This window comes from Saccopteryx leptura, chromosome 2 (genome assembly GCF_036850995.1).
Source record: "Saccopteryx leptura isolate mSacLep1 chromosome 2, mSacLep1_pri_phased_curated, whole genome shotgun sequence".
NCBI classification, from domain to species: Eukaryota; Metazoa; Chordata; class Mammalia; order Chiroptera; family Emballonuridae; genus Saccopteryx; species Saccopteryx leptura.
This window is the reverse complement of record NC_089504.1, coordinates 210,436,855-210,464,102: the sequence shown is the minus strand read 5'-3', so window position 1 is coordinate 210,464,102 and position 27,248 is coordinate 210,436,855. Positions and strand designations below refer to the sequence as shown.

At 39.9% G+C, this 27,248-nt stretch overlaps 1 protein-coding gene across 2 annotated transcripts in view; it reads right to left on the bottom strand.

Moving 5' to 3' along the window:
* Window positions 1–654: 654 nt before the first annotated feature.
* Window positions 655–27,248, bottom strand: part of GABPA (GA binding protein transcription factor subunit alpha) — a 33,593-nt gene continuing 6,999 nt past the window's right edge. For both annotated transcript variants that reach the window (XM_066369928.1, XM_066369927.1), the window contains exons 3-10: window positions 23,821–23,965; window positions 18,544–18,628; window positions 17,171–17,416; window positions 12,113–12,307; window positions 9,647–9,700; window positions 8,181–8,321; window positions 7,756–7,948; window positions 655–1,172 (exon numbers count right to left, since the gene is read on the bottom strand). In XM_066369928.1, the coding sequence (XP_066226025.1) occupies window positions 944–1,172; window positions 7,756–7,948; window positions 8,181–8,321; window positions 9,647–9,700; window positions 12,113–12,307; window positions 17,171–17,416; window positions 18,544–18,628; window positions 23,821–23,965 (1,288 nt within the window). In that variant the 3' untranslated portion in view covers window positions 655–943. The remainder of the gene's footprint in view (window positions 1,173–7,755; window positions 7,949–8,180; window positions 8,322–9,646; window positions 9,701–12,112; window positions 12,308–17,170; window positions 17,417–18,543; window positions 18,629–23,820; window positions 23,966–27,248) is intronic.

The window sequence follows — 27,248 nt, the reverse complement described above, 5'->3', positions numbered from 1 at the left end:
GTACTGCTGACTGATTTAAAGACTTCATTTCTTCAGAAACATAATGACTATGTAAGCTGCTTTGCTTAATAAACCGGCACTAAAGGGTAATGAAAACACACACACACAAAAGGGAAGCCAAACCAAACCAATTTTCTGGCTGAGGCTTACCTTCTCAGTGTTTAAATCTCTGACAGGGAAAACAGATCATTTCAAAATTCTTGTTATAGTTGCTTTAGTAGAATTAAATGCCTCTCTTTAAATAACATCTTGGCCTGGCATTATGAATAACCTCTACAGAAGACCCTTAGAACCGGCTCGAGTGAGGCCAGACTGAAACCTGGGCCTCCCTCTTCAGGCTGCTCTTCCGCCAGTTGACTCATGTCCTTTGCTTGCAAATATATAAATTACTTTAATAAGTGGATACTATTCGTTTAGTAATTTATTAATATATTTTTATTTGATATGACTATTTTAGCTCTGCTTGATTAGATGAAACAGGCACACATGCTTTAACTGTTACAACTCCATTTTCTGGTTCTATATAAAGCAACATCGAAAGCAGCAGAGAGGGGAAACAGTGATATTTCAAAAATAGTTAAGCCAGACTGTTCCCTGGAGACACTTCATTTATTTTTCATCCTCAGACACTACTGGCTATTTTTGGTAGGGCTAGATATTAATACTGACCAGTTTAGCTTTCCTGACTTAACAAACTATCACACAATGAATCTGCCCTCATACTGAAGCCATCGTGGTGATCCTTTAACATACACATATTCTAAAATATATGCTTAAAGTAAAAAGATCCAAATTCACAAGAGTATGAAATATTTATAAAAAAAATCATGCATCAGATTGTACAGTCTAGAAATAAAAGAAGATTCAAATTCAGTAATAAAGGTAAGAGCAATACTTGCTCTAATATGTAAGAAAGATCTCAAACTCCCAGAAGGTCCTGGGCTCAATTATCCTTTTCTGTTTGCAGAGAAGCTGTGGCCAGGGCTACTGCTGTGACTGGCTGGGCGATTCCGTGCAGTTGCATCTTTGCAAGTTTCTTCTGTTCACACTCTGTGACCAAACGGTTCAACTCTGCTGCACTGTATCCAATAAGAGTCTTCAAGTCACAGACAAACTTGTACACAAATCTCTTGCCTTGAACTTTGCAAATCATGTCCCCATCATAATAATACCTTTAAAAAGAAAAAAGACAACAGTACTATATAAAAAATAAAGAGTCTGGACTTCTTATAGTATTTCACAGACTCATCCATAAGCAGAAAACTAGTCGAGTGTTACATCTACCCTAATAGCAATTAACATTGAAGTTATATAGAAATATTCAGTGTTACTATCCAAGGGAACTTCAAAACATTATTTACTTAAATTTCAATGCTCAATGCTCTAAAACTTTATATACAAATGTTTCAAAGCACATTTTACATCATTAAGATAAAACACTGATTTAAAAATAAACATTATTAAACAAACAAAACATAAAAACCTTGGGAGCAGTAACAGAACTTATGAGCAAGGGCTAACAGTCAGAATGCTGAGATTCAAAATTTAGCTCTTTATTTACTTCCTTTGTAACCAGAAGAAAGACACATTTTCTCTAAGTTTTTATTCCTCATCTATAAAATGAGGCTAAAAAACAGTACTTACCCTCATAGAACTGCTGAAGATTAGAAGTGCTAAGCACACAATAACTGGTACATAGCCCTCTATAAATATAAGTTCTGTTAACAATTAAAATTCCATATAGTATGAAGAAATTTTTTTAGCATACATATTTTATGGATTGTCAGACTGTCCACTTCTTTTCTGTCTTGTACAAAATCCTGTATTGTATAACCATGCCTTCACTTTTATCATGTAATATACACAGCCTTTCCTTTCAGAGAAATTCTCCAAACCCGATAGGGAACCTCAAAAGTGTAAGTAAAGGCCTGGCAGGTTGGCTCAGTGGTAGAGCGTCAGCCTGGCATGCAGGAGTCTGGGTTCAATTCCTGGCCAGGGCACACAGGAGAAGCGCCATCTGCTTCTCCACCCTTCCCTCTCTCCTTCCTCTCTGTCTCTCTCTTCTCCTCCCGCAGCCAAGGCTCCACTGGAGCAAAGTTGGCCCGGGCGCTGATGATGGCTCTGTGGCCTCTGCCTCAGGCGCTAGAATGGCTCTGGTTGCAACAGAGCAACGCCCCAGATGGGCACAGCATCGCCCCCTGGTGGGCATTCCGGGTGAATCTGACTGCCTCCCTGTTTCCAACTGCAGAAAAATACAAAATATACAAAAAAAAAAAAAAAAAAAGTGTAAGTAAAAAACGGCCAGAAGAGGCAATACAGAAAAAATGGAAATCAGACATCATTACAGAGCCATGTTCCTAGCCTTTGTCAGATAGCTCAGTGGCAGTGGTCCCCAACCTTTTTCGGGCCACGGACCAGTTTAATGTCAGAAAATATTTTCACGGACTGGCCTTTAGAGTGGGGCGGATAAATATATAACGTGACCGAGACAAGCGTCAAGAGTGAGTCTTAGATGGATGTAACAGAGGGAATCTCGTCATTTTTTAAAAATAAAACATCGTTTAGACTTAAATGTAAATAAAACGGAAATAATGTAAGTTATTTATTCTTTCTCTGCAGACTGGTACCAAATGGCCCACGGATCGGTACCGGTCTGCGGCCCGGGTTGGGGACCCCTGGGCTAGAGTGTTGTCCTGAAACACAGGTTTCCAGTCCGACCCCGGATCAGGGCCCATACGGAACAGATTAATGTTCCTGCCTCTCTTCCTCTCTCCCTTCCTTTTCTTTTCTCTAAAATCAATCAATAAAAAATTAAAAACAAAAAAACCACAATGTTCCTAAACCTACATTAGTTCCATTTGAGGAAATCCTTCAAGAAGTCCAGTTTAATTTGGAAAAGAGACTTTATATACCACTATACACTGCCAATTTCAATAATGGGGCGGATAACTGAAGACTTTGGGTTGGCAGACTGTGAAGCCTTTATTTTAAAATTACTGCCCATTTGCGCTCATTTGACAAAGAGCTGTTAGTGATTTATTACAAAAGAAACATTTGCAAAAGTACCAGTAGTATAAGCTCCCATGTTTAGCAAGATTATATCATAAAAATTACTCAGTTTAGTCAAGTCCATTAATGAAATGATTGACTATATGCAGGAAATCATGTCATCTTTCCTTAGATGCAGAACAGCAAAAACAAGTTATGTTCACTTTCCCAGTAAGAGATGTAACACATTAGCCATGGTCTTGTTTCCTTTGTGCCAATTACCTTAATACAGAATTTAGATCTCATTTAGATGACCACCAAATGCTTCTCATCCAGTTTAAAAAGCATTTCAATTTCTCAAGAAAATTTCTACATAATAGGTAAGGCTGTAACAAAAAGACACTTGAGAAAAAGGAGAATGAAGAAGAAAGGTGGTTTTATATTCCAAGGAGGAAAATTACATTGGTACAATCTTATGTTTCTTAGTAAGAGAGATAATAAATACATACACATAGTTTTAATTTTATTTAATACTTCCTTCAATCTAGTAGATAAATCATACAGCTATATAGCAGTTCACTGCATTTGTTCCCTGTCTAAAATGAAGAAATTTGAAAGGCACATAATACCTATATTTTCATAGATATTCCTTTTCTTCCCTTTTTAAAAAACTTGTATTTTTTTAACCCTTTAAATTGTGAATTATATTACACACACAGAAAAGACAGAAAAGTGGACAGCTCAGTGATTTATTACAAGTGCACATTCACATGGTAACTATGACTCAGGTCAGGAAAGAGAACATTGCCAGTACCCTAGAATCCCCGCCCGAGGGTCCCCCAATCATCACCACCCTCCAAAAAATAAATACAACCCTGTTTCATGATAGTAGCATCAGTGCTTTTATTTATATTCATATCACACAAACATGCATCCTAAATGCTATAATTTAGTTTTCCTGTTTTTTTGAACTTTATAATCGCAATCCTCCAGTATATGAATGGGTCTGGATTCTTTCACGGAACATTATGTTCATGAGGTTCACCCATATCAGTGCTTGTGGCAACAGTTCATCGTCATGGATACACAGTATATTCTATGGCACACCACAATTTCTCTATTCACTCTACTATTGACAGATACAGGTATCCTGTGCATCCCCAAAGTTCACCTATAACGCTTCACCTTCATGAAAGAACCTATGTTGGTACCTGTTTTTGCTAACCGAAAAACATCTGAAGAGTATTTTCACTTTTCTAAAAAAAGGCGTAAAGCAAAAATAAGTGTCCAGCATTTGTTTTACAGCGAGCCGCCCTAGAGGGAGGCAGCGCGCCCTCCAAGCAGCGGCCCTCAGCCCCTTCCCGGGGAACTACACTCAGCCTCTCGCATCGAGCCAACATTCTGAACTGTGAGCATCTGTGCTTCACCTTGGTTTATCCTGTGCTTTCCTGCTTTTACTGTGTGGTCGTGTTATTTTAGATTTTATGATCCAACCCACACTTCCATATATTTACACTGGAAGGGGGGGACAGAGGGTGTGTGAGGTGAGGAGAGGTGAATTGTACTCCTTCATTGTGAAAGTCATTCCCAACATCCACGTGAGACAAGAAACAGCAGTAAAAACGTTATTTAAAAACAGAGAAGTAAGGCCCTGGCCGGTTGGCTCAGCGGTAGAGCGTCGGCCTGACGTGCGGGGGACCCAGGTTTGATTCCCGGCCAGGGCACATAGGAGAAGCGCCCATTTGCTTCTCCACCCCCGCCCCCTCCTTCCTCTCAGTCTCTCTCTTCACCTCCCGCAGCCAAGGCTCCATTGGAGCAAAGATGGCCCGGACGCTGGGGACGGCTCCTTGGCCTCTGCCCCAGGTGCTAGAGTGGCTCTGGTCGCGGCAGAGTGATGCCCCGGAGGGGCAGAGCATCGCCCCCTGGTGGGCAGAGCCTCGCCCCTGGTGGGCGTGCCGGGTGGATCCCGGTCGAGCGCATGCGGGAGTCTGTCTGACTGTCTCTCCCCGTTTCCAGCTTCAGAATAAAAGTAGAAAAAAAAAAATTAAAAAAAACACACACACAAAAAAAACCCAGAAGTAAATTGCAGAACTACTATACTATATTCACACCTTAAAAACGAACATAATTGTATGATATTCCTATATATTCTACTTCCCAAATACTTAAATACACACACTGAATTTCCATCATTGTAGTAAACGTAATTTCTCATAATTATATCAAAAAATTTTATACTACTAGGAGAAATTACAAATCATTTTATTCTGTTTTGATTCTGTCAATGTAAAGGTTGAATATGCAGATTTAGGCAGACTATAAGGGGAGAAAAGAAAACAGGAAAATAGGTCAACATTTTGCAGCTCTAATTACAAAAATAGAAAATATCTGCATGTGTGTTCAAGTTCACACTCAATTCCCCCATGCAAATGACAGGAACTTTATCTGTTATGGTAGTGATAGAAAACTCAGAGGTTAAACATGTTGGTTTTATTTTTTTATTTATTTATTTATTTTTTTTTCCCATTTTTCTGAAGCTGGAAACAGGAAGAGACAGTCAGACAGACTCCCGCATGCGCCCGACCGGGATCCACCCGGCACGCCCACCAGGGGCGGTGCTCTGCCCACCAGGGGGCGATGCTCTGCCCATCCTGGGCGTCGCCATATTGCGACCAGAGCCACTCTAGCGTCTGAGGCAGAGGCCACAGAGCCATGCCCAGCGCCCGGGCCATCTTTGCTCCAATGGAGCCTCGGCTGCGGGAGGGGAAGAGAGAGACAGAGAGGAAAGCGCGGCGGAGGGGTGGAGAAGCAAATGGGCGCTTCTCCTATGTGCCCTGGCCGGGAATCGAACCCGGGTCCTCCGCACGCTAGGCTGACGCTCTACCGCTGAGCCAACCGGCCAGGGCCCTAACATGTTGGTTTTAAACAGGGTAGGTAGCATTTGTCCCCTCCCTTTGGTTAATCTGTCTTTTGCCATCTAATCTGCAGGGCCCGGGCAGTGATATAGAGCAGAGGAAATTTTTCCTCTCCTACAGTTTCTTTGCTTACATGTTATCTCAACTATTTCTTTTCTTTACTATGTGCACTATTCATCTATGTGCATGGATTAGTATTTTGCCATGTTTGCTCTATCCAACCATCCATCCACCATCCATCCACGTATCCATAATCCATCCATCCATCTAGCAATAATCTCAAAAAAGGCAATTTTCCTATAGAAACAAGATTATCACATTTAACAGTGAACTACTACTAATGCTTAATACCTTGCTACTCAGTGCGTAGTCCCAAGGCCAGTAGCATGTGACCTCACCTACAGGAACTCTCAGACGGTGGATGTATGTATGTGGGGGAGGCAGGGGTCTGTGTTTTAACATACCCTCCGAGTGATGATGCATGCTAATGTCTGAGAGCCACAGTTTTAGGTAAAAAGAGGCTAAAGATTTTTTTTTAATATTTTTTTATTTTATTTATTCATTTTTAGAGAGGAGAGAGAGACAGAGAGAGAGAAGGGGGGAGGAGCTGGAAGCATCAACTCCCATATGTGCCTTGACCAGGCAAGCAAAGGGTTTCGAACCGGCGACCTCAGCATTTCCAGGTCGACGCTTTATCCACTGCGCCACCACAGGTCAGGCAAGACTAAAGATTTTTGATAACCAAATGCAATGTGTGATACTTTGCTAGACAGATTTGGGGTTAGGTGGGTTGGGAAACAGCCAAAAGGAATGCAACTGGGACAAGTGGGGAAATTTGAGGATGAAATGCACATTATATCAGAGCATCTCAGAACTGAACATGCAGAGGAATCACCAGGGACCCTGTAAGAACTCTGAGTCTGACTCCGAGTTTGGGTTAGGCCCTGAGCACCTGCACTTCCAGTAAGTCTCCAGGCGAGGGGTGGGGCTGATGCTGCAGGTCTAGAGACCACATTCTGAGAATGAATCTAGGACAACTCCCTAACCTTTTGTTCATAGTATATGCTTTTTAATCAGATAAAAACAAGTAATTTTCTCCCATTAGGCTATCAGCAGAATTCTCACAGTAACATGGCAGGCCAGGAGAGAGTGAAATGACATACAATATATCGTTAAGAACTGGCAGCCACAAATAATTTATCCAGCAGTTAACCTTCATATGTAAAGGAAAAATAAAGGTTTCCCCTGATAAACAAAAACAATCTTAAAACAACAACAACAAAAAAGTCTGACCAGATACTGGCACAGTGGATAGAGCATCAAACTGGGACTTGGAGGACCCAAGTTCAAAACCCCAAGGTCACCAGCTTGAGTGTAGGCTCATTCAACTTGAGCACAGGCTCACCAGCTTGAGTGCAGGGTCGCTGGCTTGAGCGTGAGATCATAGACATGACCCCAAGGTCACTGGCTTGAGCAAGGGGTCACTCAGTTTGCTGTAGTCCCCCGGTCAAGGCACACATGAGAAAACAATCAATGAACAACTTAGGTGCCGCCACAAAGAATTGATGCTTCTCATCTCTCCCCCTTTCTGCCTGTCCCTATCTGTCCCTCTCTCTGATTGTCTGTCTCTGTTAAAAAAAAAAAAACCCAAAAAACAAAAACACTATGTACCTCAAATTTATTACTAAAAATCTTAAAAAGTGTGAACAATTTTAGTTTTTATATATAAAGAAAATATCTTATGAACTAGTCAAGCATTTTAACATCATTATATAACAATGTTTATACCTAGAATAAAAAGCCATTTTTAAGAAAAAATTGATGTTTATTTTAAAAAGTAATAAATGCTCACCTTAATGCACGACTGAGTTTCTCATAGTTCATTGTAGGTTTATTTTTACGTTGTCCCCATTTCTGTGCAACCAGTTCAGGCTGATTTAGCTTAAACTCGCCTTCATCACCAACCCAAGAAATGCAATCTCGAGCATCCTTGTCAGTGAGAAGTTCTAACAAAAACTGCCACAGCTGGATCTGGCCGTTGTTTCCTAAACAGACAGGAACAGTATTGACCACAGGGCTATGAATTAAGAGAGGGCAAAGGCAACAAACAGGTTCTCTGGCTCCCATCTCAGCCATGCAAAGAGCACATGCTTTGTCAAATGCTATCTAAGCACTGCCAGATAAATAGTCCATACTCACATTTTCATAGCAAAATAAGACAAAATACAAATAATTTGACAAACTTTATAAATACCTGATGATAATACAAAAAAATACCTGTTCTGTTTCCAGGTGAACTTCTGTCTTCCCCTGAAATCCGGGGAGCTCTCTGCACTTTGGCTGCCTTTGCACTACTGTTTATACCTTTGATGGCAGTGGGTGTAGCAGACTGTACAGATGCTGGAATAATTTGGACAGCTGCAAAGAAAGATAAGGAAAAACTGTTTCCCTTCTAATACAAGCAGTGAAAAAAACTACTGAAAGACATAAAATACAATTAGTCTGACTAATGCCCCTCTTATTACTTCAACAAAAATAAGGCTCATTTCAAAAAGCCTTAATCCACAATACTTCTCAACAAAATTACAAGAAAAGTTTCAAGGCTATATATCTCAACTTAGTAAGAGTTGGTCTTTCTATTTCTGATATAACAGTGTACATACAGTTATAAAACATTTGTTCATTAAAAGTGGTTTAGCAGGCCCTGGCCGGTTGGCTCAGTGGTAGAGCATTGGCCTGGCGTGCAGAAGTCCCGAGTTCAATTCCCGGCCAGGGCACACAGGAGAAGCGCCCATCTGCTTCTCCACCCTTCCCCCTCTCCTTCCTCTCTGTCTCTCTCTTCCCCTCCCACAGCCAAGGTTCCATTGGAGCAAAGATGGTCCAGGCGCTGGGGATGGGTCTGTGGCCTCTGCCTCAGGCGCTAGAGTGGCTCTGGTCGCAACATAGCGACGCCCCGATGGGCAGAGCATCGCCCCCTGGTGGGCAGAGTGTCGCCCCCTGGTGGGCGTGCCGGGTGGATCCCGGTCGGGCGCATGCGGGAGTCTGTCTGACTGTCTCTCCCCGTTTCCAGCTTCAGAAAAAAAGAAAAAAAGAAAAAAAAAAAGTGGTTTAGCAAATGTTGGGGAAGATGTGGACAAATGAGAACTCACATTCCCTATTTATGAGAGTAAATACTTACACTACTACCTTGAGAAAAAAACTGTGGTAATACCTAGTAAGGTTGAAAAGGTAGAAACGTCATGATACCACAGCCAGTGAATCTAATATACATTCTGACAAATACTTACTCAATGATGGTCACAAAGTTTTAATATACAGCAGTAAAAATGAATTAAATCACACTATAAGTATCAACATGGGTAAGTCTCATAACTTTCAAACAAAAAAAGCAAGTTACAAAAGAATATGCTTAGTATATTACAATTTTACCCACAAAGTTTAAACATGCAGAACATTATAAAGTGTTTAAGGTTACCTAGTTGGTAAAAACATAAAATATTCATAGAATGATAAACATCCAATTCAGGATAGTCACATAAGATGTGATCTACAACAGGTAAACTTTATATGTAACAATTTCTTAATAGTGTATCGTGTACACAGATGTTGGTTCTAGTTTATTATATTTCTTTAATACTTCATAAATATTTTAAAAAGTTTTTCTCGTTACTATCTTGCAGTATTGACTAATGAAATATTTCTTATTGATTAATGGGCCATGTATTCTGGGCATGAATACTCACGTTGATCAATGGTAACTATCTCATTCATCTGTTGTTCCTGGCTTGCCAATACATCTGAAGAACACATATAAAATTTTTTGTTTTCATTTAAAACCAGAAATGCAAACCCCAGTAAGTGAACTTACATAATCTTTTTAAAAGAAACTCCATAATTACAACCGAAATCAACCAAACAAAAAAAAAGCAAAACCTCAAACAATTAAAACTGATTGGCACAATACCTTTAAAAAATATTTGATAGTCACTTTACAATGAAGAGAAATTTTAAAGAAAAGTAACAGAAGAAAAGCTTCAATTTCTTTTAGAGGTCATTACTTGGAGAACCAGTTTTCTAAATGTAAATATCTGCATCTAAATCTTTTTCTCTATCTATATAAACCCATGTAAAACATGGAAATCTTCAGAATCAGATCAGGTATAAGAATATATACCACACTGAAAGTACTTAGATATACATTCTTCACCAAAAGAGGTTACTTCAAGATGATCTGAGAAATCTTCATAATTTAATAATCTGTTCTAATATCCACTTTTAAAATAAAACTGCTTCAATGTGACAATGCTTTATTAAAGATAACTAGTTTTCAATAAAACAAACTGTCCTAAATGTCACACCCGAACTAGATAATTTAACATGTTATAAACAAGCTCTCAACATAAGAGTTACATCATAAAGGGCCCTAATATAACTTGATAGAGAAACCTTCATTACTCATCTATTGCTATTCCTCGTTCAAATGCTATTTACTTCTCAAACAAGAGCTATACACTTCCCAATCTCTATTACTTTAGCCTACTTACTGCCCATCATGGCCTGGAAATTTCTGTCTTGAAATTGAACTTGCACCCACCAGCACTCATCTGCGTGCTGAGAGAGTCCTGGGACCTGGACTCCCAACAGAGTTCTAGTTATGGTGCCATGCCAGGATCCAATTCCAGACACACAGCTGGAGAGGGCTGGGGAACTAAAATGAAGTCTGAATCCTACCTGTGAGATGGGAGTTTTCTTTGGGGGACATGAGTGTGAGGGTTTAAATTATTACATGGGACTAGCCCCAGACAGATCTAGGTTCTGATCTGAGCACTCAATGACTTTAGTTAAGTTATTCAACCAACTTGAACATTAACTTCATCATGTTTAAACGAGATATCCCCCACCTATCACCTAACAAAGTTCTCCTGAGGATTAAAGGAAAATATCTTTAAGAAGTACACTGCCTGGGCCCTGGCCGGTTGGCTCAGTGGTAGAGCGTCGGCCTGGCGTGCAGAAGTCCTGGGTTCGATTCCCAGCCAGGGCACACAGGAGAAGCGCCCATCGCTTCTCCACCCCTCCCCCTCTCCTTCCTCTCTGTCTCTTTCTTCCCCTCCTGCAGCCGAGGCTCCATTGGAGCAAAGATGGCCCGGGCGCTGGGGATGGCTCCTTGGCCTCTGCCCCAGGCACTAGAATGGCTCTGGTCGCAACAGAGCGACGCCCCGGAGGGGCAGAGCATCGCCCCCTGGTGGGCGTGCCGGGTGGATCCTGGTCGGGTGCATGCGGGAGTCTGTCTGACTGTCTCTCCCCGTTTCCAGCTTCAGAAAAATACAAAAAAAAAAAAAAAAAAAAGAAGTACACTGCCTGAAACATAGTTAATTTTTCAGTAAATTGAAGATGGCTATTGTTTTATCCACATTCCTAGTTCTGAGCATTCTCATCAAGAACTGGTGTCTCTCTTGAGGAAAAAACCGTGCCTTAAGTTTGTGGCAGATTTCCCCCCAAAATTTTATCAAAGTACCTTGAAGAGGCAAAGGGGTATTTAAACTATTTCATTTGTGACTATAAATGAACAAAGGTGCACTAGCCTAAAAGAGGCAAAAGAGTGTTACCACCATATAGCACAGGAGTGACCAATCTGTAAGATCAGCTTCTAGGCCTGATTCTCAGAAAGGATTTCATCTGTGTCCTGGAAACTCTCAAAATAGAAGCCATAATATGGAAAGAGAAGGGGTTTTAAAAGCTTGGTATAAGAGCATGTAGGCACTCTAAATATCATATTCCTCTCATCTGTAGCCTTAATACAGAGATTAATTATTTTATTCATTCATTTTAGAAAGAGAGAGAGAAAGGAGAGGTAGGGAAGGAGGGAGAAGAGAGGAAGGGAGAGAGAGAGAGAGGAGAGGAAGGGGGGAGACAGAGAAAGAGGAGGAGCAGGAAGCATCAACTCCCATATGTGCCTTGACCAGGCAAGCCCAGGGTTTCGAACCAGCGACCTCAGCGTTCCAGGTCAATGCTTTATCCACTGCGCCACCATAGGTCAGGCCTTAATAAAGAGATTAAATGAGATAATACACATAAAACTCTAAGCACAGTCTTTTATAGTTAATAAATGTTAAGTATTATTGCCGTTATCAATAAGCAATTATAAAAACAAAGTCATAAATAAAATTAAACAAGTTAAAATGTAAATAGATAATAATTCCATTTTATACATTTTCGAAGAAGCTCCAGATGACTCCAGAGAATTTCTCCCCGAGGGACCCGCTGAAAAAAATCTTCTTGGTTGAGACTACATAATTCTCGTCCTGAAATGTTGAGTGTGCTGAGGTCTATATCAGTCATGCTGAACTCCTTCATTACCCAAACTACCCAATGCAAGACTTGGTCTGTAGACCACTGTATAGGATCTAAAAAGAAAAATATTACTATTAGCCTAGTTCATCTTATATATTATATACATTTACAGTTAACTTGTACACACACACACACACACACACACACAATCTAGACAGCTTTTTCACCCAAGTGAATAAATTTAGTAAATAAAGTAAAAAGATATTTATGCTACTTTTTTTCTCCGCTTTGTTTCTTAATATAAATTTTAGATAGAGTCACATGGTTTTCTATCAGTTAGTATGAAATTTTATTAAGACAAAATGCAAAATTGTTCTCCAATGGGCCAAATGGAATAAAATATGTGAGTACACAGGAGAGAAAGCTAATCAAGTTTAAAAACTGTCCTGTAGCAGTGTGTGGTGTGGTGCACGAAAAAATAAGTACATAAAAGGGGTTTCTAGGCAGCTAGACTATTTTTCCAAAATGTGAACAATGTACTCATTCCTGCCTTTTGCTTGCTGTAAAAAGCTGGCTACTCCTACACTTACCCTTATGGTGGTACTTACCATACGACATGTAGGGGAGACTCAATTGTCTCCCCTACAATACAATATGGTCTTAAATACAAGTACTGCATCTTGAAAACCATTCTGTCTTCACAATTCACCACAGTGCCTTAAGCATACATTTCTTGCATCAACAAAAAGTGAATCCAAATAATTTCATTTCCTTATCATATTTTACTAATTAAATTCACAAATGATAAAAATGGCCAACAAAGGCCCTGGCCGGTTGGCTCAGCGGTAGAGCGTCGGCCTGGCATGCGGGGGACCCGGGTTCAATTCCCGGCCAGGGCACATAGGAGAAGCATCCATTTGTTTCTCCACCCCCGCCCCCCCCCTCCTTCCTCTCTGTCTTTCTCTTCCCCTCCTGCAGCCAAGGTTCCATTGGAGCAAAAGATGGCCCGGGCACTGGGGATGGCTCCTTGGCCTCTGCCCCAGGCGCTAGAGTGGCTCTGGTCGCGGCAGAGTGACGCCCCGGAGGGGCAGAGCATCGCCCCCTGGTGGGCAGAGCCTGGCCCCTGGTGGGCGTGCCGGGTGGATCCTGGTTGGGCGCATGCGGGAGTCTGACTGTCTCTCCCCGTTTCCAGCTTCGGAAAAATACAAAAAAAAAAAAAAAAATGGCCAACATGTATAAATATCTCATTGTTGTATCTCTGGGTCCTAATAGAGCATTCTTCTCCTAAATGTTTAATAAATACTAGAAGAATTAATTTGGGTATAGATATTGGTGCATGAAGATGACCTATCCAAATAATACTGGTTATATGCCATCAAGATGCATGCTATTCAAAAGAAAATAAGTGGGAAAATAACATTATGTACTTATCAAGAGCCAATTTACAGTAAAATGAATCAATGTAAGAAAATAGAATAGTCACAAAATTGATTTTTTCACAAAGAAGTTAAGGGAGGAGAATTCTGAGAAGACGGCAGCAGTATTTTCTTTTTCTTTGAGAAGAGGGGGAGGAAGGAGAGAGCATGTAGTTGCTTCACTGTAATCGTTCATTTTTTTTTGAGAGGCAGGGAGGCTGAGAGTCAGACTCCTGCATGCACCCTGACCAGGATCCACCCAGCAAGACCCCTACAAGCAATGCTCTGCCCATCTGTGGTCCCTGCTCCATTGCTCAGCAAACAAGGTATTTTAGCGCCTGAAGTGAGTGTCCATCCTCAGTGCCCGGGGCCAACTTGTTCGAGCCATGGCTGTACGAGAAGGGGAGAGAGGGAGAGAGAGAGAGAGAGAGAGAGAGAGAGAGAGAGAGAGAGAAAGGGAGGGGTAGGGATGGAGAAGCAGATGATCACTTCTGTGTGTGCCCTGACCAGGAATTGAACCCAGGACTTCTACACATTGGGTCCATGCTCTACCACTGAGCCAACCAGCCAGGACCATAATTGTTCATTAACTGCTTCTCATAGGTGCCTTGAGTAGGGGGCTCAAACCAAGCCAGCAACCAAATCCTGTGCACCTGAAACTATTTTCTGGCTACCTCCCGTTGAATATGTACTATTAATTCAAAATCAAGTATAAGGTCTACCGGAAAGTTCTGTCTGCTTCTATCACAACAAGTTTCGACACGTAAGCACGTTTATTTGGCGCATGTGTGCCTCTCTATTTTTATCACTTAATGTATACATACTGACGTAGCAAATTAACTAAAACAAAGTTGATTCACATTAGTCGTATGTGTGAAGCAATAGTGTACCCATGGCTACTGATGAAGTTCATTTATGCTACTGTAATTTTTACGAATTTCAACAAGGAAGAAATGCTACAGAAACATGTCTGTCACATCCACCATATTCCCCAGACTTAGCACCCTCCGACTATCACTTGTTTTTGTCCTTACAAAATTTTTTGAAGGGCAAAAAATTAAAAAAGGAAGATATCAAACAAGCACTGGTTCAATTTTTCGCATCAAAAGATAAAACATTTTTCAAAAATGGGATATACAAATTGCCCTCACGCTAGCAAGAAATCATTAATAATAATGGCAATTATATTATTTAATAAAGTTTATTGACGGTAAGAAAAATTTGTATTTTGTTTTATTCCAAAAACGGACAGAACTTTCTGGTAGACCTTATATTATCAACACCTTCCCTTGAAAATCCAATCCCAGATTCCGCCCCTTCACTCCACCTGTTCCAATTCATGCCATACACCACTGCCACATTCATTTTCAATTGTAATTTCCATCAATCAAAAACAGTTCTATGATGCAACAAGATAACTATCCACTAAACCTCCTCACTACTCATGTATTCTCCCATTTCCCAGCTTTGCACATACTTTCCCTGTCTGGCATGTTCTTCTCTGCCTGAAATTGAACCCCTTCCCTATTTACCTCCAGGCCCGTAGGACCTTCTGAGATGCTAATGGTGTTTCCTTTATAACAGTTACTAAAAGCTTAAAAACATGTTATCATTACCATTATGGCAGTTATCTCTCTTCATCTACCATCTCTCACTTCAACTACATTGTGAATACCCTGAAGGTAGATACTATTTTTATATTCAACCATGTGATGAATAACCGACATTTTGGTCAACAGTGGACCACATTTATGACATTAAGATTTTAACAGAGCTGAAATATTCTTATCACTTAGTGACCTGACCACTGTAACACTGAAGTGCAAAGGCTGCAAAAATCAATCGGTGTGGTTGAGATGGCAAACAACTTAACCTGGGTGTGGCAGAGGACACTGAGTAGGGCTCTTGAAGGTGGCTCCTGAGGAACTAACTAATGAGGAGCTGAGGAACCTAGAAGAGGAACACAGAGCTGAAGAGGCAAGAGAAAAGAAACTACAGAAGAAAAAGACGCCCACAGGAAAATCCACAGTGAAGCTTTCGCAGACCTCAACAAGCTCCTTAAAAAATTTGAAAACATGGACCCCAACATTGATTTTCATTAACAGAGAGAGGAATGTCCCCAGTACATTCATTATCTGCTTACAAACAAATCTATGATAAATACACAAAAGACAAAGCAAACCACTATGGACATACTTCTAAAAAGAGGGACACCTCTCCAGTTAGGGCCTCCGGCAAGTGCTGCAGGAGGTACTCCCGAAGAAGGCCCTGTCGCCTTCCCTGAAGACAGCACCACACGTGTCACTTACTTCCCCTGAAAACCGTCCAGTGGGATAAATGGGCAGGCAGAAGACAGTGATACCGATTATTCTGACACTGTGCAGGCCTACGCTGATGTATGTGTTTGGCTTAGTTTATAACAAAAAAAAAAGTTTAAAAAGTAAAAAAAAAATTTTAACTTTAAAAAGCATATAGAATATGGATCTAAAGAAAATATTTTTGTATAGCTTTACAGTGCATTTGTGTTTTAAACTAAGTAAAAAAAAAATTCAAAGTTTATAAAGTAAAAAAAATAAAGTTACGGTTAATTATAATTAACTGAAGAAAGATTTTGTTTTGTAAATTTAGCATACTGTAAGTGTACAGTGGTTACAAAGTCTACAACAGCATACAGCGCCCTCCTAGGCCTTCAGTCACTCACCACTCACCCACCAACTCATGCAGAGCAGCACCCAGTCCTATCAGCTCCATTCATGGTAAGTGCCCTACACAGGTGTGCCATTTTTATCTTTTATATTGTATTTTTACTGTACATTTTCTATGTTTAGATACATAAATACTTACCATTATTATAACTGCCTCGAGTATTCAGTACAGTAACATGATATGATATACAGGTTTGTAACCTAGGAGTAATAGGCTATCCAGTGGTAGTCAACCTGGTCCCTACCACCCACTAGTGGGTGTTCCAGCTTTCATGGTGGGGGGTAGAGGAGCAACCAAAGTATAAACTAAAAGATAGATTTAACCATAGTAAGTTGTTTTATCAAGATTTATTCTGCCAAACTTAGCAAAAATCCAACATAAAGTACTTGGTAAGTAATTATTATTATATACTTTAACTTGCTGTAACTCTGTGTTATAAATTTTATAAAGTAAAGTTACTTCTCTACTTTATAAATCACCATTACTGTGGAACCGGTGGGCAGTTAGAAAATTTTACTACTAACAGAGATACAAAAGTGGGCGGTAGGTATAAAAAGGTTGACTAACCCTGGGCTATACCATATAGCTAAGTTAGGCTCTACCTAACTTAGAGCCTAACTCTAAATATGTGGGTTTGTGTATTCGTGCTGTTCGCACAGTGACAAAATTGACTAACAATGTATCCCTAAAAATGTATCCCTGTCATCTTAGCACCCAAGACAGTATTTGTCTAGCAGGTGCTATAGTCACAAAAATTCCACATTTAAAACAGAGATTGATAACTTACCCTACTACCTGCTATGCCAAGCTTAATTCTTACAGTTCTCCCTAACACGTAATTATGTGTTTTCTTACCATAGGGTATCCCGAGGCGCTCTTGCTCTTTCCTGTAACCCTCCAGCGCGGCAGCCCATCTCGTCACTTGCTCTGAGGTTTCATCCGAAATGGTTGTGATGTGCTTTGTGCCGTCCAGAGTGATCACCTGAGCTTCCTCGACAAGATGCGCTTCTGCTTCTGCGTGGTGAGCATCTGGGTCGATAACTACTTCAACTGTTTCCGCGGGCTTAACAATTTCAAGGATATTGAGCTTTGGTTCAATTCCTTAACAGTGAATTAAAAAAAATAAAATCTAAATAAAAAACATAAAAGTCACTAACAATAAAATTTAGCTAAGTTTATATGCTCTCAAATGACAGAGCAAGCATCAAGATTCCTTGTTTTTAGAAAACATGCATTGCTGTGTTTAGGAATAGAAGATCATGTGTGCAACTTAGTCGTAAACAGGTAAAAAAAATAATGTGGAGGCAAGGAAGAGAATAAAACAACCTCCTTTGCAAATTCCTCTTTTTGTCCTAACCGCAGAGATTAGATCTCCTTGCCGTGAGGGTTCCCAAGGTGACTAAGGCTTTAGAACAGGGGTCCTCAAACTTTTTACACAGGGGGCCAGTTCACTGTCCCTAAGACTGTTGGAGGGCCGGACTATAAAAAAAAAACTATGAACAAATCCCTATGCACACTGCACATATCTTATTTTAAAGTAAAAAAACAAAACGGGAACAAATACAATATTTAAAATAAAGAACAAGTAAATTTAAATCAACAAACTGACCAGTATTTCATTGGGAACTATGCTCCTCTCACTGACCACCAATGAAAGAAGTGCTCCTTCTGGAAGTGCGGTGGGGGCCGGATAAATGGCCTCAGGGGGCCACATGCGGCCTGCAGTTTGGGGACCCCTGCTTTAGAATCACTGGCATGAGCCTTCTATTGAGAAATGAGTCCAAGAGGGGATAAGCAAGCACAGGCATCCATTTTTGGCTCCCGTGGGTCACTGAAAAGGCAGCACTGTTCCAAGTTGACTGCTTAGTGGTGGCTGTCAGACTTGGCATGTTCTAGGGGCATGGCGGGGCAGCGGCTTCCTTGGCAGCCCTGTGCTGAGTGTGGCTGAGAAATTCTTAGAAAGCCAACCAGAACCTGTTCTTCTGGCCCTCTCTGTGATTCTGTTACTCACTACCCTGCAAGATAGCCCTTCCTGATTAAACCAGGTAGAATGTGTTACACTACCTGCTTCACCTTGATGAAATTAAATCAAAAGCATGAATATTTGGCTATAACATCACATTAAGTAGTTTAGAGTACATCTAAAACACCAAAAACTTACAAAACTGAGTTCTCATATTAGAAAAACATGAGTAAAGTTATAAATAAGTACACTAAAATTAACTTACCTTGGTAAGAAATGACCTGCACACTAAGCTGTACTGTTCCATCTGTCTTTACTCCCTGGTCAAATAAACTTCGCTCTGGATCCAGCTAAATATGGTAAAATGGGTAAGGTTATTTTCACATAATCATCTGGTTTAATAAAAATGGATGTATCAAACTAGCCTTAATTACTAAGGCATACTAATTAAATTATTAGAGTACATTTAATTATTCAAGTTGCCCTATCATTTAATTCTTTGCCAAAATTTAAAAAATTTAAACCACTGAAGTACTATTTGAGGACAACATAAAGAACAGAATTTATTTTAAACGGCAGTTTTATTTAGCTCTGCAGTCTTTTAAATAACGTCAAAGGCAATTGTTTATTTCATAAAAGTATTTAAAGTAGAAAATAATACAATTTATCTGTGATGAAAAAGCAAGGGTATTTAATTAGTGGGGACAATTTAAATAGATTAATATATTTGCTGTACCTCCCTTATAACCAGTGATATACATTTAAGATCAGGGCTATTGTTAAATCTCTCTTCACAAAATTAATAAAGGACTTATGACTTCACTACCTGACCTAGATATAAATACCTTTAATCCTAGCTCTATATCTTTTAAATATCAGTGCTTTTTCTTCATATCACTTCATAAATGCATTTCATTTCATACAATGACAAAATGATGACAAAAAGTAATTCTGACTTCCAGACATTTTCTGTCACTAGTTTAAAAATAAGCTTTCATTGAGATACAATTTTTTTTTTTTTTTTTTTGTATTTTTTCTGAAGCTGGAAACAGGGAGAGACAGTCAGACAGACTCCCGCATGCGCCCGACCGGGATCGACCCGGTGCCCTGCCCCTCCGGGGCGTCGCTCCGTTGCAACCAGAGCCACTCTAGTGCCTGGGGCAGAGGCCAAGGAGCCATCCCCAGAGCCCGGGCCATCTTTGCTCCAATGGAGCCTCGGCTGCGGGAGGGGAAGAGAGAGACAGAGAGGAAGGAGAGGGGGAGGGGTGGAGAAGCAGATGGGTGCTTCTCCTGTGTGCCCTGGCCGGGAATCGAACCCGGGACTTCTGCACACCAGGCCGACGCTCTACCACTGAGCCAACCGGCCAGGGCCGAGATACAAATTTTTTAAGATATGAGCTGCGACTTGGTCCATATTTTTGTTCAAGATCCGAGTGAAATTCCAAGATACGAGTTGTGATTCGGAAAGCTGCCACTAGTTGGCGCACGGGTCCAGTATCGGCAGTTTATTATACGGTTGACTGACCTACAAGCTCGGTTACAGAATTAATTAAAATCATATCTCAAGGTACCACTATAATTACCTTGAATAGCATATATTTCTCTGTCTGCATATCATACAACTGAAAGTACAAAGCCCCCCACTCTCATTCCCAAGAGTTCAGTCAATACTGTAGTTAAAGGACAAACACTTTTTGTTAGTATTAAAAATGTCATATGTAACTCTGAATCTAACTCACTCAGGAAAAAGATAAACTGTGTGACCCTGCCAACACAGTTCAAACTTGGCAGTTTCACTCTTTTATAATAGTCTCTGCCTGGTTAAAAATTCTCCTAATATCAAGATTTCCCCCCTCTGGTAGACTCATGAGAAGTGATGGCACGTGAAACTCTGAAACTAAGCTCTCAGGTACTGAACACACCAATTAGTTCAGTAAGACCTGACACAAGGACAAAAGTCAAGCATGGTATTTCATCTTGGGTCAGACTCCTCAAAAATGCAACTCAGCTGTTCCATCAGCTTTCAAGTAAACATTCATCTAAAAACACAAAAGCAAGACCTCAAGCAGCAAACACTCTGACTCCCAATGTCTATGTGCATTAACTGACAGGAGAACAGAAGTTGCTGTCCATATCCTTTTTGAAAGGACAGGGAAGAATGCAAAATGCCTTAGATTCAAGGCTAGCTTTGAATTCTATGATCCTATGAATTATGCATATTTCCATTTATTCAATTAATATTTATTGAAAATCTATGATAGGTTAGATAATATGCAGGTCATACTTGCAATTTGGTTAGGCCAGGTATTATAAAAGAAGCAATAAAATCATTTCTCTGCCTTTTGGCTAAGATCAAGTGTAAAAGAAACAACAAAGTGTTAGAGCTGAAAGACAAAAAATCCAATCCAGAGCCTGACCAGGTGGTGGCGCAGTGGATAGAGCATCGGACTGGCATGCCAAGGACCCAGGTTCGAGACCCCAAGGTTACCAGCTTGAGTGCGGGCTCATCTGGTTTGAGCAAAAGCTCACCAGCTTGGACCCAAGGTTGCTGGCTCGAGCATGGGGTTACTCGGTCTGCTGAAGGCCCGTGGTCAAGGCACATATGAGAAAGCAATCAATGAACAACAAAGGTGTCGCAACAAAAAACTAATGATTGATGCTTCTCATCTCTCCGTTCTTGTCTGTCTGCCCCTGTCTATCCCTCTCTCTGACTCTCTCTGTCTCTGTAAAAAATAAATAAATAAATAAAAATTAGGGGATATTTAAAAAAAAAAAATCCAATCCAGACTCCCCTTTATCTTACATGTGAGAAAATCATAAGTGATATTGAGTTACTCAATACAAACTTTCTTAAAAGTCTGCCTCAAGCCTGACCAGGCGGTGGCGCAGTGGATAGAGCGTCGGACTGGGATGCTGAGGACCCAGGTTCAAGACCCTGAGGTCTCCAGCTTGAGTGAGAGCTCATCTGGTTTGAGCAAAGCTCACCAGCTTGGACCCAAGGTCGCTGGCTCGAGCAAGGGGTTACTTGGTCTGCTGAAGCCCCATGGTCAAGGCACATATGAGAAAGCAATCAATGAACTAAGGTGTCGCAATGAAAAACTGATGATTGATGCTTCTCATCTCTCTCCGTTCCTGTCTGTCCCTGTCTATCCCTCTCTCTGACTCTCTCTGTCTCTGTAAAAAAAAAAAAAAAAAAAAAGAAAAGAAAAAAAGTCTGCTTCAAACAAATGAAGTATTTTGAAGTCACAAGGGCACAACGGCTTGGGTTTAAATTCCACTGCAGTCCTGTGTAGCAGCTACATATTGGGAAACTATTTGACCTCTTTAAATCTCATTCTCTATATCTGCAGAGTATTATTAAGAATGTGCTGATAAAGACTGATGTGAAGATTACAGAAGATAACCTAGCAGTTACTCAATTATATTTTCATTCAATGTAAAATGCTCATATAGGTCTACTTCACCAATTTTTAATGGCTGCCTTGAATTCCAATCTAAGGCATTTACTTATCTAATTCCTTGGTTTTAGAATAATTGCATTATTTTCACCATCTGCACATCCACACAATGAACATCTCAGGTGTACACCTTTGCTCACACAAGTGAGCCTTTCTGTAAGAACAATTCATTGAGGTGGAACTGCTAGGTATTTCACATTCAAGATTAACAGACACTAAATGCTAAATCCCCTTCCAAGAAAAAGTAGGCCAATTTATCCTCTCACTGTTGAGAGAAAAAAATCTTAAATCCTACAATTATAATAGTATTAGACCTACCTACAATCCCTCGTTTTAGAAGAGCAATTTCTTCCCTCCCCCATCACTGACTAGATTTATTGAAAAAAAAAGATAAAAGCATGGTTAAATGTCAACTAAAATGCACAAATTTCATTAAAATATTTCAACTTATTGTACATCAAAATCTTGTTTAAAAATAGGTATATAATTTTAATTTTTAAAAAACAAAAGCAAAAGTTCTATAATATATGTGAGAAATAAAGAACAAACCAAACAATCCAAAAGATGACACACCAAATATTAGTGTAAGTTAGTATTAAAAACAGAACAAAACTATAGTACGTGAGCAAGTGAAAGTCTGGAGAAACTTTTGAGCAATCCTATCTAGGCTACCATCTTTTTTTTTTTTTTTTTTTTTTTTTTTTTTTTAATATTTTTCTGAAGCTGGAAACGGGGAGAGACAGTCAGACAGACTCCCGCATGCGCCCGACCGGGATCCACCGGGCACGCCCACCAGGGGCGATGCTCTGCCCACCAGGGGGCGATGCTCTGCCCCTCCGGGGCGTCGCTCTGCTGCGACCAGAGCCACTCTAGCGCCTGGGGCAGAGGCCAAGGAGCCATCCCCAGCGCCCGGGCCATCTTTGCTCCAATGGAGCCTTGGCTGTGGGAGGGGAAGAGAGACAGAGAGGAAGGGGGGGGGGGGTGGAGAAGCAAATGGGCACTTCTCCTATGTGCCCTGGCCGGGAATTGAACCCGGGTCCCCCGCACGCCAGGCCAACACTCTACCGCTGAGCCAACCGGCCAGGGCCTAGGCTACCATCTTTTATACATTAAAAAATATGAATATAAACATGCTGCAAACATAATGTATTATTGTAATACTATAACAGGTAAAATCCTACTATAATATACTTCAAGAAATATAAATATGATGTTTGAATTCTTACCCAAAATTACTGCTGAAACAAAGGTGAAAGGTAATATAAAACACATTTGGTAAAATGATCTCATTTTAAAGATGAGGAAAATAATGCACAGAGAAATGAAAAGCTAGTTACAAAGAGGGTGAGAAGGACACACTTCTTCAGTCTCCAAGGTCAGTGTACTTCCCACTACTCTGTTTAGCTCTGCTTCAAACTTCAAACTTCCCATTTTACATTTGTGAAAGTAAAAAAAAATGAAATGTTTGATTTAGTACTCAAGCTTTTAAATATAATTTTAAATGAAGAAAATTGAACTAAGAGAATTCTATTTTTTTCTTTTTCTTTTTTTTTGTGACAGAGACAGAGGGAGGACATATAGGCACAGACAGACAGGAAGAGAGAGAGAAAAGAAGCATCAATTCTTTGTTGCGGCACCTTAGTTGTTCATTGATTGCTTTCTCATATGGACCTAGACTGGGGCGGAGAGGGGGGGGGTAGCCATAGCAGAGCAAGTGATCCCTTGCTCAAGTCAGCGACCTTTGGGTTCAAGCCAGAGACCATGGGATCATGTCTATGATCCCACACTCAAGCCAGGACCCCATACTCAAGCTAGTGAGCCCATGCTCAAGCCAGATGAGCGCTTGCTCAAGCCGGCGACCTTGAGGTTTTGAATCTGGGTTCCCTGAGTCCCAGTCTGACACTCTATCCACTGCTTAACCACCACCTGCAGGCAGAGAATTCTCTTTATTTCTAATTGTTAATTTTCTAATACAGGTCAGATATAGTTATAAAGGCTACAGCTATAGAAATTCAAGGCCAACAACAACAAAATACTTCTAATGCAGACTTAAATGCTGAAATATAAATCTAAAAAAAAATTACCTGGATATCTTGTAGACAAATTTCATGAGCATCCAAAGAACACTGTAGTCTTGGTTCTAATAATTTCTTTAAATTGCCTATTGGCTCATTGATGTCTATGGCCTGGCTTACACATTCAGCTGGAGCATAGGTTTGTTCTACAATGCTAAATGTTAAAGAATATAATTATTAGCAATTACATTTTTACCCTGAAAATTAAAGCAACAATATTCTCAAACCAAAATTGGATACCAACACACATTTCTGGTCTTTGAAATTCATTTCTGCATAGATACCATTCACTCAGTGTTAGATGCATTATCAACTAGCATTGCCAAACTGAATACTAAATTGCACAAAGAAATGCTAGCTTGAAATTTAAAGTACCTTTGCAAATATTTGTACATCTCATATATATATATATATATACATATAAATGTTGCATATACAATACTCAAGGGAGAATGTTTGCATATTATATTTTTCAAGTTATTTTGAAGAATTTTAGGCTCAGAGAGGAAGATTAAGAAAGTCTTAACAAAAGGAAAAGGGTTGGGTGGAGGGTATGAGGGATAAATGGGGGTGGAAGACTTGACTTGGGGTGGTGAGCACACATAATATACAGGTGATGTGTTATAAAGTTGTACACCTGAAACCTATAGAATTTTATTTATCAATGTCACCCCAATAAATTCAATTAAAAAAGTAAATTATGTAAGTCATAAAAAATGTCTCCTCAGAATTTGTAAGCCATCTCTACTAGTCTATTTCTCTTCCCAACATAAATTAATGTAAATTATAAATTATAAAAATACTTTCTACATAGTTTAATCTGATAACTACTGATTATAATCAGCATAGCTTCACATTAAAAAATATATTCTTCCTTTAAAACTTTCTTAGGTTCTTTTGCATTGTCATTTCATATTTTGACATATGAAACTATAACTTCCTTTAAGTTAAAACCTTTGATAAATAATTTTATATCTTTTGTAAATAGAAGATGGACACGAGGTAATACTTGCTCAATTGTTAAATCTGTAATTCAATTAAATTTCAAAAAAACATGTTTAATTTAAATATGATTTTAAATATAATTTGTAGTTGTCAAAAACATATCCTTAAAAATTTGTCAAGTTCTTATTCCTCCTACCTCAATGACCCACTCATATTTCAGGCTGGGACCTACTCCTAATTTAGAGCTCTCTTTACCCCTTTTCCCAATTTCTATTATGAATCAACCTTTGCCACCCAGCTTAGTGTTTCCCAAGGTTCTCTTTACGAGGCCACAGTCACAGAGCTCCAGGGAAAAGCAACCTGGTCTCATCTCTCCAAGCAGAGGAGAACAGAAGCTCCATATCCACACATGCTGCAGATGGCTTTTCCAGTCTACCTGAATCATTACCAGCTAGAAGCAGCAGTCATTGGGACTTGGACGTGAACTGCAAAGTATAGAATTGTGACAACAATTCCAGTGCTATGCGGACTCTTCCTGGATGTGGACTTTTCCTGGACTCCTGCTCCCTGTGACAGCTCCTAACAAACTGAACTGGGGTTGGGTTTCATTTTTCAGGGATTTGGCATGGTGTTGGGGCCAACTTGGACTTGGTGAACATGTTAAGGACACTACTCTTTTATGAATTCTTGCTGTATTGGCCAAGAGTTTGCTTAAAGGCTTTAATCACTGTAAAAAAAAAAAAAGAAGACTAGATAAAGAAGATGTGACACATATACACCATGGTGAATATGTGATGACATCGGATCACTTACAACAAAATGGTGGGATCTTGATAACTTTATACGGAGTGAAATAAGTAAATCAGAAAAAAACAAGAACTGTATGATTCTATACATTGGTGGGACATAAAAACGAGACTAAGAGACATGGACAAGAGTGTGGTGGTTACGAGGGGCGGGGGAGGGAAGGAGGGAGAGGGGGAGGGGGAGGGGGAGGGGGAGGGGTACAAAGAAAACTAGATAGGAGGTGACGGAGGACAATCTCTCTTTGGGTGATGGGTATGCAACAGAATTGAATGGCAAGATAACCTGGACATGTTTTCTTTGAATATATATACCCTGATTTATTGATGTCACCCCATTAAAATAAAAATTTATTTATAAAAAAAAACAAAAACAAAAAATTGTCAAGTTCCATTTTCACATAAATTCCAAGCATAATACATAGCCAGAGGGAAAGGGGGGATGGGAGTGGGGGAGAGGGGACAAGGGGGGTGAAATGGGAATGAAAAGGACATTGCATGGGACAGGGAGCATGATGCAGGGGGCTGAAGGTGTTATAGAGTGGGGCACTTGAAACCATGTCAGAACAATAAATTAAAAATAAAAACTAGAAAAAAAATTTCAGGTATAATGCAATACATGGCATCTGATGAATATATAGTGCTTAAATTCCTTCCAAAACTTCTAAAATTTATAAAATAGACCATTTAAGATTAATAACACATTATTTTAAAATATCTGTAAATTACTATTAATATTTATTAGTTAGATAAAATAATTAGGTCTTTTGGCTAAGTATTTTTATTAACTTCTTCAGCTATAGCTCAGTGGGCAATAGTTTTTTTTTGTAACAATGATTCTTTACAAAAAAGTCAGATGCCACTTTTTTACATAAGCTCAACACTGAAAACATTTTAAAATACTCTGTTGCCACCATTTAATCCTTGGAAGAGTTAATACAGAAATCTGGAACAAATTCCTATAGGGTAACAACTGCTACAGCTGGACAACTGCTCCCTCTACACGGCTGCTCCCCAGGTCAACAGAGCAACTACCAATCTCTTACTGAAATGGGACATCAGCAAAGCTTTTCTTTAGGGGGTCAAATAGTAAAAACTTTAGGCTTTGTGGAACACTTGTGCATGTGAGCGTGTATATAAAAATAAATATACGCATGTCAGGCTCCAAGACAGCTCAAGTGATCCTTACCTCCTAACATTCAAACCCTTTTCGAGTTCCAAACTACATCCTACCATGGTTGGACTCTATGACCAAAGGACTAAGGCAGAGTGATCTACTGCTTCTTAAACTAGGTTATACTGTATAAAGTAACACTGTGGCTTCCACATTGGTGAGCACACTCTCTTAGGCCATATGCTCTAGGAGAAGCCAGCTGTCACGTCATGAGCAGCCCTACCGAGACCCTTGTGGTGAGGAAAGGAAGAGGCCTGCCACCCGTCTCCTGAAGGATGATTTTGGAAACAGAGATGCTAGCTCCAGTCAACTCCTCAGATGACTAGAGCCCAGATGACAGCTTAACTGCAAGCTCATGAAATACCCTGAGCCAGAACTAAGTTCTAAAGTAATTTGTTAAATGAATGAATGAATGCACACATATGTACATACATATGAAAATTAAAAAGACATGCAGTCTCTATTGTTTCTTCTGCTAGAAAAACAGGAGAGTCAAACATATTGAAACCCTTTAT